Source organism: Rhinolophus sinicus, chromosome 16, assembly GCF_057876585.1.
Source record: "Rhinolophus sinicus isolate RSI-liver-muscle chromosome 16, RSI-T2T, whole genome shotgun sequence".
In the NCBI taxonomy this organism is placed as follows: Eukaryota; Metazoa; Chordata; class Mammalia; order Chiroptera; family Rhinolophidae; genus Rhinolophus; species Rhinolophus sinicus.
The window spans coordinates 21036090-21050652 of record NC_142516.1 but is presented as its reverse complement, the minus strand read 5'-3'; the positions used below and the strand labels follow the sequence as shown (position 1 = coordinate 21050652).

The 14563-nt window shown below is 39.2% G+C and overlaps 1 protein-coding gene across 9 annotated transcripts in view; it reads left to right on the top strand.

Annotated features, from left to right (window-relative positions):
• The window catches only part of PALM2AKAP2 (PALM2 and AKAP2 fusion), a 416415-nt gene that overhangs the window by 282425 nt on the left and 119427 nt on the right, over nucleotides 1-14563 (top strand). For all 9 annotated transcript variants that reach the window (XM_019734170.3, XM_019734168.3, XM_019734167.3 and 6 more), the window contains one exon: nucleotides 3120-3205. In XM_019734170.3, the coding sequence (XP_019589729.3) occupies nucleotides 3120-3205 (86 nt within the window). The remainder of the gene's footprint in view (nucleotides 1-3119; nucleotides 3206-14563) is intronic.

Sequence of the window (14563 nt, the reverse complement as noted above, 5' to 3'; positions counted from 1 at the left end):
AACTGATAATAGAAATACATCAGTCTGGAATGTTCTGTCTCTTGCAATTATACATCGGAGCTGTTTTAAGTGTTTGTGCTATAGTATAAATCACGGATCTTAGTTGAGTGGAAATTCATCCTCAGGAACGCAAACATAAAAGCAGATGATGAAAGCTTGATAAAAATCCTGCAGCTGAAAGAATCTTTAAAAAGCATTCTGAGCTATCCCCCTGCCCACTTGTGGTGTGCCATGCACTTAAACGTTGGTGGAAAGGAAATCATCATTTTGGAAATGGAAGTGGAATTTTTATGTGTATAAGCATCCTCCTGTAAAGAAATGTCAATCATCTTGCATCTCCACGTTCTCAAGAAGAGAACTTTTTCTCTTCCTTCCATGATGTGGGACCCATCTTTTCATAACCAAATGGTCCACAAAGTTGCTTTGTTTTCCAAAAGACAGTTTTCTCCCTGGAAGGAATTTTGCCTCTAGATTTTAACATAACATTTTTCTGTCTTCACAACTTGTTATCAGGATTAACAACATTTTTAAATTAAAATGTTATGTCTATTTTCTCTCACTCTTGCCATGAAATGATAGGCTATCTAATTTGAAGTGCTTTTTTGATTGCTGGCTAACATTCTGAGAATATATCTATCTATCTATCTATCTATCTATCTATCTATCTATCTATCTATCTATGTAATCATGTATCTTTTAATAAAGATATTATTGCTTACAAAAGGAGTGATTGTAACAGAGAAAAGATTCTTTTCAGAGTGGGATAATATATAGCAAGAGATGGGAATCAACAGTTGTAAATGAATTTTTTATGCCACAAAGGGAATTATATTTGCTTAGTTAAAGGTTAAAGTACTATTTCCAAAATGATTTTTAGCTATAATTTTGGTTATAGATTGTATCTATTAGCTGTTGTTACAATAATGCTGCTTGACAAATTATCCCCAAACTCAGTAGCTTTTATTGTCATGCATATGAAGCTAGGGGGCTGGGGGGTTGTTAGCTGATTTAGACTTGGCTTAGCTCCAAGGTGCAGGATGGGTCCAGGTCTTCTCCCCATGACTCTCATTCCCTGCAGGCCAAGTGGGGAGTGTTCCTCTTATGCTGTAGCAGAAGTCTAAGAGGGCAAGCACTACCAGACGGGCCCATTTCATAACTTTGATTAAGTTATGTCCACCAACATCCATTGGTCAAAGCAAACATCAGTGGGATAGGGAAGAAAATTTCTGCCACAGTGGGAGAGGAGGGAAATGAATGTTTGCTAAACAATAATTCAAACTATCCATAAACTAAATATCATATAATTGTCTTCCATGCCCAACATTTGGTGTCCCTCTGCTAGCCAGATCCAACAGGCACCAACAGTGGCTTAAATCAGGACAGGCTGTTAACAACGTGACTCAGGGAAATAATCTATTCATGTGGGACCAGATTCCTCTCCCAGTAACATGAATTTAAGACAAAGCTGACAACCTCCTTGCAGCAAACGCTTGAAAGGAAATTGTAGGGCAAGTCACCAAACTGACCCAATTTCTGCAATCTAGTGCAAGAAAACTATCAGCACCCTGCAATAAATTGTAGCTCATGGATATTAAGTAATCCACTGTGCGTATATCCTGTAAAATGAGGCGCTCAAGAATCTGGAACAGAAAATAAGGCAATGCAATGAATGCTGGACATATTAAAACTTAATTAATTTCATATTAATTTGTTCAAAGTGTCATGTAATTGCACACAATTGTTATTGCTTTACCCCCTGGTTTGTTCAGTTGATCCCTACAAAAGTGCCGAGTATTGCACTATTTCCTGTACACATTTCTGCTTTCTTGATTTAGCACAGAGGCTGGAAAAGTACATCGCATGGGTTAAATCTGGCCCAGGGCCTGTTTTTTTAAATAAACTTCTATTGGAACCCAACCATGCCCATTTGTGGTGTTTGTGGCTGCATTCATTCTACAACGGCATCTTGAGAAGGTGCAACAGAAACAGCATAACTGCAAAGCCTAAAATATTTCTTATGTGGCACAGAAAAACTTTGCCAACCCTGATTTAACATAATGCTAGACAGTTGAAGTTTTGGAATGTGGGTTATTCACAGAGGTCTGGGATGAATATTGAGTTATCTCTAGGGAAAATTATTTGTTAAGGCAATCAATAATATAAACAAATATTACACAGACATTTTAACCTATTTACAAAAACAACCTTTTTACTACTTTAGGTTATGAGCACCCACATCCAGGCAGGCAGTTATTATACCAATTGTAAAGTTTCTATCTGTTCTTAAAGTAGACCCTGATAAATGCTATTGAGTATTACTTTTTTAGCTTTTAAGGAGATGACTTTACTTGCCATAAATCTATGTTTTTAAAAATATGCTTGTTATTACTTCAAACTTTTCACTAATATAGAAGAGAGCATTCCCCCTCCATTCACACATATCATTACATCTGAATTAATGTAGTTTTGCATTATATATTATGTTCTTCGGTATTTCAAAACACCAGACCTTGATGTCTTTTTTGATGTTGGAGAAAGCAAAATCTTGTGTCTTGCCAGCTATTCACTCTTGGGGATAGTCTGACAGTTTAAGGAAAAAGGAATGCTAAGATTTCTCAAGACTTAGAGCAAAAGCATCTATAGATTTTAAAAGTGAATGTGAACGCTCAGTTATTTCCAGTAGGTGTGGAATTTAGGACAATGAATAAGCTGCAGCTGTTGCTCTTGGGTGTTGAATGAGATTCAGCTGTGTATGTTTCTGTGTTTTGTGATTCACTGTAAGCCCCAAATAAGACCTCAGTATGAAGCCTGGGCTGTGCGGTTCATTCATTCCAACCTCTTCTTTGCTCTGGGCTAAGAAGAGAACTGTCTGTAAGACACGGGATATAGACAATGGACTCCAAAGTCAGAGGTTAGGTAAAAACAAAGGGAACACTGACTGCCCACACTTGTGAAAGAAAGCTCTCGCAGAGGTAACTGCCAGGCAGGTCAGGCGCTGTGGGTGATCACCGATTTCCTTTACAAGTTCCATGCGATTGAAATCTGTGCAACAACAGGAGTGTCTGTCCATGCCAGCTGAATGCACTGCGCTCACATGGCACTCTTCTGTTATTTTTCAGGAGTCGGGTGGGAGAGTGTGTTGCTAAAGGGAGATGAGGCAGCCTCAGACGCCACAGAGACATCCAGTGCAGACATGACTATCCAGGTAAGGAGTCCTTTCTCTAATGTGATTCTCAAAGTGCATCTCTAAAGGAAAGTGAGCCTATGGCAGACTTCTAGGGGCAGAACGAACACTGCCCCTCTGCCCTGCCTCCACCTCTCTATTCACTGAAGTCTCAGCAAGCCAACCAGACGTGAGATTTCCTGAAATTTGGGATCTGGATTAGGAAACCGCCTGAAAGCCGGAATCCAAGATGTGATTTCTAATGAGCCTGTTGTAGGGTCTCCAGTGAGTACCTACATGTAGGTTGTCTGCAAGTGGTAACTCCATGGGCACAGTGAGGCAAATCTGGAAATTCTGATCTGAGAAACCAGGCCCCACTGTGCATTGTGAAGAAAGGTCAGAGAGGCATAAAGTGGCTTTGATCTTGCCTCAAGATTTCCACTGATGTCAGCAGGAAAGCAGCACATGGCCCACTCCAGCTGGAACACTAATGGCCAAAGGTTTACAAAATGAGTCATCTGGAAATCAACGTAATTGTCACTGTTCAAATTAAATGCATGGATTGTAATCATTGCCTGGATTAAAGAATCCATAGTAAAATTTATCAGACTCAACCACTTCCCGTCTATTACTGGATTAGCCACAAAGGAATAGCCTTCCTCTCATGGAGTTCTGTTTATGCTTCAGTTAACAAAGGCTGGGGGTGGGAGGGCTTCCTAACGTTTTTGCTTGAATGCTTACAATTTAAATATATGTCACTTGTGAATTTTTCTTTGAAAAATAGAAAGTAATGTCTCTTTTTATATTGATATAACTAAAGATATGTCACTCCTGGATTTACTAGTAGAGGTTGTACAAAAGAGTGTATACCAAGGTCTGACAATTAAGTTCGTGAACTCATCCTAGAAAAAGTGCTACATACCTCATTGCTGAATATCACTATGGTCACCTTTGAAATACTCCCCTTCGGAAGCTATGCACCGATGCCAGCGCTTAGTCCACCCTTCAAAGCAGTTTTGGAACTCTTTCTGGAATGGCCTTCAGAGCTGTTGTCGCATTACCCTTGATGTCCTGAATGTCATCAAAATGTCTTCCTTTCAATATTTCCTTTATCTTTGGGTAAAGAAAGAAGTCATTGGGGGCCAGATCAGGGACGTAGGGAGGGTGTTCCAAGACAGTTATTTGTTTCCTGGCTAAAAACTCCCTCACAGACAGTGCCGTGTGAGCTGGTGCATTGTCGTGATGCAAGAGCCATGAATTGTTGGCGAAAAGTTCAGGTCATCAAACTTTTTCATGCAGCCTTCTCAGCACTTCCAAATAGTAAACTTGGTTAACTGTTTGTTCAGTTGGTACAAATTCATAATGAATAATCCCTCTGATATCAAAAAAAGGTTAGCAACCACAATGCAACAAGTTTGCGAACTTGTCAAAACCTGTAATATGAATTTATTCAGGCTTTCCTCTGTAGTGTGAAGTCTGAACGTATGTTGTCTAGTTAAAAATGTTAAAAAATATCACAGTGAAAAAAATGTTAGCGAAAACAAACAAAAATACCACAGTGAAATGAAATGAAAGATGTGTAGTAGCCTGATTGGTCAAAAAAGTCAACTAATCTAAATAATAAGCATCCAGTGCTGAAAGTTTGTTTGCTTATAATTATGTTTAGCAGAATTTGCAAGACAATAATATAAATTGCACTGATGTGTTGGTGTTTCGTTGCTTATTGCAAAAACTGAGAGGTTTGAGAAGTATATGGATAGAGAGGGATAAATGTGATAGTAAAACTGGGTGGGTTTAGATGTGTCATTTTGGAATTGGTCACCATTTTAAGAATTAGTCTCTGAGATGTATTGTTAGTGTAGTTGCAGGTGTAGTGTAGACATTTAAATAATCAGAAAGACTGGAATTTGTTTTATAAAAGCAAATGGAATATTCTGATAGAAGCAAGTCCTGTCCAAGTCGCATTTTATAAAGTTGCTACCTAATCAGTCTACTTACCCTTGGTACCAGCAGCTTGGCTGAAGTTTTATTTGGGTCCATACAGTTTACACTTCATTCTCATTCGCTCTGATTCTCCTCTTTTAATGAATACCTGAGAATTTTTTTTATAAGAACAGAGGATTTTTAGTTCACAAGAACTGAACCCACTGTGAAGAATAAACACCCATACACATTAACAAGTTAGGAAAAATATATATATTTAAATACATCAATAAATTTGTACAAATATTAAATTCCTCCATTAATGCCAATCTCTTCTCACTGAAGAATCTGTGAAACCACTAGATGGATATGCCTTAGAGAAATACTTCTGTTTAGATCTTCTCCTTTACGTTTCCCAATTAATCAGCAATCACCAATTTTTCTCCTGTAGTATCATGCTGTTTCCCACTTCACGTTGCTGTATGTATCCATCCTGCCCTTGTATCCATCTTAAAGTACTATTTTTTCTGTGTCTACAAGTGCCTGATGTTCATTAATTAACTACAGACTCCTCATCATATATTTATGTATCTACAGCTATTCCTTTCTCTAACAGCTACTTTACATGTCCTTGCAATAACAGCCATTCCTGCCTTTTGTCCTGGGAAAAGAAAATATTCTATTAAAACATGAATTACAACACAACATGATTCATTGACACCTGCCAAGGGGAACATCAGCAGAAATCACTAAAATAGTTTGGTGTCCTCCATAGTGCTCTTCTTGTGATAGACATGTATCTATCTTAATGCTTAAAAATTTTCTTTCAGAAAAAGGTGCAAAATTTTTTGCAATGTCATAATTGTCTGAATTTGGTCTGTCTACTACATGTAGCCTCTGATACCATGTCTAATTTTGAAATGACAAAGTCATGCTTCTAAAAATATACATGACTCAGACAAATGAACTCATTCATAAACTTCTGTCATTCTGAGGAAACTTGAAGTAAGAGCATTTATATTAAAAACACCCTCTAAATACACTGATGTAGGTTGGAGCGTCATATTGTCCTGCTCAACAAGTTCAAATCATTCAGTTTAATTGGTTGAGTTGTCAACCTCGTCCCTCCTCCCCCAAACGACATGTCCAAGTCCTATATCCTGGTACCTGTGAATATTGACCTTGTTTGGGAAAAGGGTCTCTGTGGATGTAATTACATTAAAAATCTCAAGATGAACTCATCCTGGATTAACTAGGTAGGACCTAAGTCCAATGACACATGTCCTTATAATGACAGAATTAAAAACACACGTGGAGAAGAAGACCATGTGAAGAGACAAAAGCAAAGATTGGAGTTACATGCGGGCCCAAGACAAAGAATGCATGTAGCCACCAGGAGCTGGAAGAGGCAAGGAAGGATTCTCCCCTAGAGTGTCTGGAGGGAGCAAGGCATGTCAATACTGGGATTTTGGATTTTTGGCCTCCAAAATAGTGGAGAATAAATTTCTGTTGTTTTAAGCCACCAAGTTTGTGGTAATTTGCTATGGCAGCCAGATCTTCCAAGAATTGCTCCTACTCTTCTTGAGTGCCAATGACACAGAGAGAGATAAACCAATGTTATACACACCCATTATGATTTTCTTATTATACATGCTCACCCTTTAAAAGTTGTTTTCACCTGTTCTCGTTTTAAGAGAACCGCTAATCTGTTTCAGCCTGTATCGCCACTCATTAGAAGAAAAGGGTAGTCACATTTCAGGATAACTTCTCTGCACGTTATTTTGTTTTGCTGCTTGGCTAGAAATTGATTTTTGTTTTATTAAATTTGTTGGGATGGCAATGGTTAGTAAACTTACATAGGTTTCAAGTGTACATTTCTATAATACATCATCTATATACATGATTGTGTGCTCGCCACCCAGAGTCAGTTCTCCTTCCATCACCACATATTTGACCCCCTTTACTCTCTTCTACCACTCCCTCTCCCCCTTTACCCTCTGGTAACCACTAAACTGTTGTCTGTGTTTATGATAGAAACTGATTTTTTTAAGAAAGGTCTGAATCAATACTTTCTAAAACTTACCACAAAAATCACCTGCAGCAGTGTAGAAACAACAACAAAATACAGTTTCCCAGGCTTCTCCTTTCAAAATCCACATTCAGAAGATCTGGGTATGAGAATTCGCCGTTTTAATAAGTGGTCTGGGGGACTTTTATAGTCAGTGTGGTCTTAGCATACCACTAAAGCAGTATCGGGTGTGGCCACATGAGCCTTACCTCTGCTCCTGGCTGTCCAGTTGTCCAGTTGGTCTGAGAAAGGACTTGGGGACTTCCCTGTTTGAAACCCTTTGATTCTATTCCTTTTGAACACTGACTAAGGCTCGGATGCCTCCTCCTGGCATTCTAGATTTCCTCACTTTAATTGCAATTTAATTTCTAGCCCTACCTTCCTGTGTCTCTCTCTGTACCCATCCTTGCTCTCCCCACTCACCTACTTGTAGACAGAGAGATTTCTTTTAAAGGCCAATTTGATAATGTCCCTCTGCTCAAAGCCCTGCCTGCCTTCCCATCTCTCTTAGAACAAAGACCAAAGTCTGGCAGGTGCTGTGCCTTTTAAAACACCACAGCTTTTAGTGTCCTGTTTGGGTCCCTTTCTCCTTATTTTTCTTATTTTTTGTGTATCTTTTGTAGATTTTGGTTGTGGTTACCATGAGGTTCTTATATATCAATCTCTTTTCTTTCCATTTCTTTTTTTCTCTCTCTCTCTCTTTTTTTTCTGTCTGGTTATTTTCCCTTTACATCTCATCATTGTTGTTTTTTGTTTGTTTGTTTTCAATTTACTCATCTTTATTAGCCTAGCAATGGTATAATCTTTTTATTGTGGTAAAATATACATAATATAAAATTTACCCTTTTAATCATTTTTAAGTGTGCAGTTCTATAGCATTATATCATTTATGCTATCCTGCAACCATCACCACCATCCATATTCAGAATTTTTTCATCATCCCACACTGAAACTCTCCACCTATTAAATACTAATTCATCGTTCTCGTCTCCCCCCAACTAAACACTAATTCTCCATTCATTCCTCCCTTCAGCTCTGCATAATCACCACAATGTTGCATTTTATATTAAAAATTTTTTTTAAATTAAAGTTTATTGGGGTAACAATGGTTAGTAAAGTTACGTAGGTTTCAGGTGTACAATTCTGTAATACATCATCTATATATCATGTTGTATGTTCACCACCCAGAGTCAGTTCTCCTTCCATCACCATATATTAAAATTTTAAACAGTTTATTTGACAAAAATCCTTTGGAATCGGGCAGCACCAAAGTGGAAGTGGTTAGGAGTGCTCAGTGGACAGGAGCTCGGGGAACTCTTTGATTTTTCAGAGCATAAAAACTTTCATTGCCAAAAATTCTTCACATTCTGAGCTAGACAGTTTTTTTCCACCTACCAGGAAAGGGTGTTTATTATATGGGGGTACAGGGATAAATAATTCTGTATGCCGTGGAGGCCATGGAGACTCATCTTCTGCAGAGGTCAGGTTTTAATGTCAGCATAAAAGCTGGCAGTGAAGTGTAGTCAGATGACCCTCAAAGATCCTTCCAGACTTTCTGCTCTTGGCCATTCAGAGTTTCCAGTTTGGAAACTCATATGACAGTTTCTCGTATTTCAGCAGTAGCCGCCTCTTCCATGGGAAGCAGAGGCCCATGACTATCCAACACCCTCAATTTTCCACTGTTTCTGACCCTTCTTGCTTTTGCTTTTCTTAATGTCTTTGCCATTAAGACACAATTTGTCAGTGGTTACCAGAGGGTAAGGGGGGAGGGGAGTGGTAGATGAGGGTAAAGGGGATCCAATATATGGTTGATGGAAGGAGAACTGACTCTGGGTGGTTGTGGGGACAGAGCCAGGAGAGCAGTTTCCAGGCTCTCGGCCTCACGTGGAGGGGTGCTGGCTCGGGTAGTAGATGGCCATCAGCTGTGGCTGGTTGGCTGTCAGCTGTAACCATTGAGCCGTTGGCCACTGATATAACTGCCGCAGCTGCGCTGGGGAGTCAAGTCGAGTGGAGTCGGTCAGTTGGCAGGCAGAAAGTGGACAGCAGGTCGCACGTCATGTGAATCCAGCCTCCAGTGAGACTATAGTGGTATGACTCCCCTATGGCTCCGTGGGTGTTCCTTTTTGGCCTAGCCACATCCTGTGTTCTTATGTGGGGAGCAGGAGCTGAGACCCTGCAGGCCGCCCTGCACGACAGTGGTGAACACACAATGTGATATATAGATGGTGTATTACAGAATTGTACACCTGAAATCTACGTAACTTTACTAACAATTGTCACCCCAATAAACTTTAATTTAAAAAAAAAAAGATGCAGTTTGTTGATGGGAAGAGACATTTATAGAAAAAAAACAGAAGCAGAGAAAGGCTATAGCTTTGATTGAGTGGCTATAGCTTAAAGTCTAGTTGACTATTTGTGATTGGTTGTCCTTAACACTTTCATTTCATAACCTGGAGGCATTTATAGACTTAGATTTTGGGGTATGTAGGCCACCATGGAATTAGAGCCACCTCAGTGTAATGCCTTCATTATTTAATTAAATTAACAACATATACAAAATTTCTCACTTGTGCATAGGCAAGAAACAGACTGGCTACCATTTAGGCAAGTTGGAGATTCCGGCCATAAAACGATTTAAAAGGGGCACGTTTTCTCATCAACGCCGTGGGCAAGTAACAATTAAAAAAAGGATGTTGCATCTCTATATGTAAAACTTACTGCTGGGAGACAGATTGTTCTCCTGGAAGAGCAGATGTTCTCCAGTACAAAAGGGGTAAAGCATTTAGTCTCTTCGGTGGTGAATAGAGGCCACAGGTCACAGCTTTCTTTGGACATCGCTTTTAAAAAGCCATTCTGCTGAGCCTTTTGTTGCCAGCAGTGTTGAGCCAGTTGTCCTTTGTATTCATGATGACGACATTGAGAATTGTTTTCTGCAAAGCTCTGAACAAAAAGACACATTTGGGACCAGAAGTCCTTTTCTCATTGTGTACATACAGAAAGATTGCTCTAAATTTGCTTCCTACAATTTTATTGTAGATTTTAAAAAATCCTTGAAACTATTTAGAATAATGGATCTCAGAAGGGGTTGACATTGGGGGATAGGAGGCATACGAGGGCTATTTGGCTAAATTTTCACAGTCCACCCTCTTTGAGAATCACTATCCTGACTTTTTTTTTAATATGCATTTTGCACTATGACAAGGTAATGGATGTGAAAAGCTCTGTTGTAAATTGTAATATGCTGCATGAGTCTCAGTTATTGTTATTTTATTCCTATGTGTAAATCCCTACCTGTCAAATAAAATGAAAAAACATCCATGGAGAGCTCACAGTTATCTATGTATTGATAAGGGATGTTCCCGGTGAATGAAAGATCTCAGACACCTTCTTCTTTGTCATTTTATTTCTTCACCATGTTCTCCTGCCAACAATCATAGGTAATAGTGATTGAGCATTTGCTATGAGTTCTGTCGTGGTAGGCCCTTACGTGTACCATCTCATATAATCCTCCAAACAACCCTGAGGAGGAACTGTTATTAATCCCATTTTAGAGGTGTGGTGAAACGTGTGAAGTTAAGTAATTTATCAAAGATCTCAAAGTGAGCATTTGAGCCCAGGTAGACATTTTCTAACCTCGATTTGAGTATTAATGAATGCAAATTAATTTTGCTATTAGCTAAAGCAGAGGAGCTCCAAGGATGAGGCAGGAGTGGCTTTGCCAGATAAAATACTGGGCACCAGGTTAAATTTGAATTTTAGATAAGCAGTGAATGATTTTTTCGTGGTAGTATGTCACAAATATCGCATTATTATTTATTGGTTACCTAAAGTTTCAATTTAACTGGACGTCTTATATTTTAACTTGCTGAGTCAGGCAGCCTTAGGCAGGAGGGGTGTTGCAAAGTAGATGAAGGGAATTGCTTAGTGCATTTGATTATTGTGGCTTGAGATTATTTGTGGTTTTGGTGGGGTGTTTTTAACTACAACTTTATTCATGTCAGGGATGACAATGTATTTTATTAAGCTTTAAATCAGATAAATACACAATATACAGATATCCTATCAACAGGCCTTTCCTAGTACACTTTTTTCCTAGAAAATGAAGGCTTTCAAACCTGACCCGTGTCTAGATCTAGTCCAACAAACTCAAAAGGAATCTGGAGACTTTGCTAGAAATAAATGATAAAGATTTATTCAAGGGTCTTAGAGTTTGCACACTGTGAACACAGCTAGACAAAAACCCAGAAGTGTTTCAAAGAAGAAAGAAAAGTTAAAAGTTCTCATAGTAAAAACTTCATCCTTGAGAATTATTAGTCCTGCATTCTTTGCCCGAGGATTGGTCTCGGACTGTTATCAGTCAGATGTCTGGCAGTCAGGATGACAGGTGACAGGTGGTCTAGCAGGTAGGTGCCAGGAGGTCTGCTCACGTCTGGTGGTGATGTCAGGTGGATGTCAGGTGACCCTTCCTGGGGCAATCAGAGGGTTATCTGGAGGTTTGGTATATGTCCAGGTGTATGTCTAGGTATTGACGCAAAACTGGAAAGTTCAGAAGAATTTAAGTTCCCAGGCTAGTTAGAACAAGAATGAAGTCTTTCCTCATGCCTCCACCTTCATAATAGTAATCGTTTTAGTAGTTCTCTGTCTCCACTCTTTCTTCATTTCCCACTTTCTATTGGGATTTTTCTTTCAAAAAACATCATAGATCAAACAAAATGGTTTAAAGTTCTTTGTTGCCAGGGTGGCAACACCTTTCCTTGATCCTAGTAGTGGAGACATGGATTAGAGATGTGCTTGCCATCTCTGGGTCTTATAACCGCCAATATTCATGCCAATTTTAGGTTGAAGCATTAGGAAAGTACTAACTACTTTTACATGTCCGTTTTAGTCAAAGGATAATTGTGCTCAATGAGGCTAATTAATCGTGCTATCGTAGTATGAACTGGTACGTGCCTTGGTTTTCTTTCAGTGCTAGCAAAAGCTACGTAAATCTTGAATTATCATAAGAAATATTCCCAATATTAATAATCACATCAGTTTGAAAGATGTTTTTGATCAAGGTTCCCCAGCAACCCCAAAAGCTGAACCAACTAGATAATAATTCTCCTAAGCTCAGGTGGGGTCCCTCAGGGATTTTATCTGTTTATGCATATGTCCCAAAAGAGAGGTCACATTTCCAGATTCATCAGGTGTATAATTACAACATTCTGTTTTTATGATGGCATAGGTGCCACCTTGAGATGCAGTGATAATATCTAATGCCATCCAATTTCGTATATGACAGCTTTTCTCATTGAAGACACTTCAGTATTTATTATAAAGTTAAGCTCTGATGACTGTCATTGAGAGCTTGTTGAGTGAACTTAGTTAAAGCTTCAATAAGAGCAATGACATCTTCAATTCCTAAGGAAGGTGCAAAAATAGCTGCTAAATGATCATACCAATGGAAAACAGCGCTAGTCCGTGGTGCTTTCATAAAAGGGAGGTTAGCAGTAGAGGAGACTGAAGGACAAAAGCATCCTTTAGTCCTTGGGTATCCAATAGTGCATCTCCCTATCCAACCTGTGGGTAGCCAAGGGCAGATATTTGTACCACGTAGCCATTATGTTCCGTTAGAAGCTACCAATAAATTACAGTCTTCTTTACCATCTGTCCCAAATGAATCAGAACTGTTTAAAGTTATAACAGAATTACACTGATGATTAGGTGTTTCCCCTAACATTCTGGTACTATTAGGAAACTCTAGTCAAGAATGATTTCATTGATCCCAACATAAAGAAGCTGAAGAACTTAAATGTCCATATCCAGGAGTTAACCATAGAAACCCATCCCAAATTTATGCATATTGTCCAATTGCTCTAGTGGTTTTGTCAGGACTCTCGCTATTTTCTGTCTTTAAGCCTGCTTGAACAGTAGCATTCTAGGAAAAGGAAAAACCATGACCAGATGTTTCCATGGTATTGTTAATACTACTGAAATAAAGGGGGTTCATTTTGCACACCTCAAAGTCAAATGATGCATGAACAGTGGTATGTCACAAAAAAAGTAAAGGTTTATTTAAGGAAATGGTGCCAAGCCTGGAGACACAGGTGAGCTAGCGCTCAAAGACCTGGCTCCCCAATGGTGTGCAGGTTAGAGATTACATAGTGCAAAAGACACCGAAGGTTAGGTGGTCAGGGTTTATGTTGGTAGCTGAATAGTCAGAGGTGAAGTAAGGGTAATGAATCATTTCTTCAGATCTTGAGGGTAGTTCTGAGGTGTTTTCTGGTGTCCCTCTGTCCCATCTCATGGGAAAGTACCCCGGGGGTCGTTCCACCTTAGGGCTCAGGAGCTAAAACCTAACTTAGGTCGTGATGTTATGTTTAGTCTGTCAGAGGTCTGGACCACATGACCATCAGTCAGGTCCCGGCTACTGTCTTCTGCTGCCTCGGGGTTTGCTGACTATCTGGGGGGAAAGGCTAGGTCTCTGAGGGTTACTGAGAGAGAGAGAAAGAAAGAGAGACAGAGATGTGATTTCTAGAGCTAGGATTTAAAACTAAATTTAATCAAAGTCTAAGGATCCCTGGTTTCATTAATAGGCCACTTGTCAGATGTTTGCAACGTAATATCAGCTGAACCGAAAGTTGAACTTCACTGTGTTCTATGGTCAGTTTTTGTAAGGCTCTCCAATCAGTCCCTTGGAGAGGAGGTACCCACCAAGGTAAACCTGAGGTACTGGGTATGGGTATTTGACCACAAACCCAACAATCACTTTGGTTTTGATATTGAGCAAAGGAAAAGTCCATTGAATAAAAACATTCTCACTAAAAGAGTAACAGAAAGAAATAAGCCGTTGTTTAGGTAACATTCTAAGCTTGGCTTCTGCCTACAGCGTGGTCTTAAGATCTTTGTTCGAGGTGATCAGCCACTTGGGGTGAGGAGCCCTTTTTAAATGAGAAATGTGAATCTGCGAGTCAACACCTTTTAACTCAGCAGCACAAGCATTTGTTAACAAAACCTGATGTGGCCCTTTCCATCTGGGCTGCAGAGAATCTTTGATGAGGTACCTTTTCCATAGTCTGGTTTGGAGCTTATACTATTTTAATTCATCAATCTAATTTTATTATTATTGAAGGATTCCTCTGTAAGCTTAGCATTGTGTTTCAAAGCTTTTATAAGAGTTTTACAATATTACATTATATCTCCTTTTACTTAATTATTTCAGATGGAGACAATTATGTTGTCCAAAAGAAGTAGATCGTAAATTCATTAGTACAATCACTAGAGCCTTTAGCCAGGATATATTAAGACTCTCAGGAAATTGTGCCAGTTGAGTTTTTATTCTACCAGGCCAGCAGACTGGGGGTAAGAGGCACAATGCAAATGCTGTAATAGCGGCCAGATTTCACAAACATGTTTTAGTATTTGTCCTG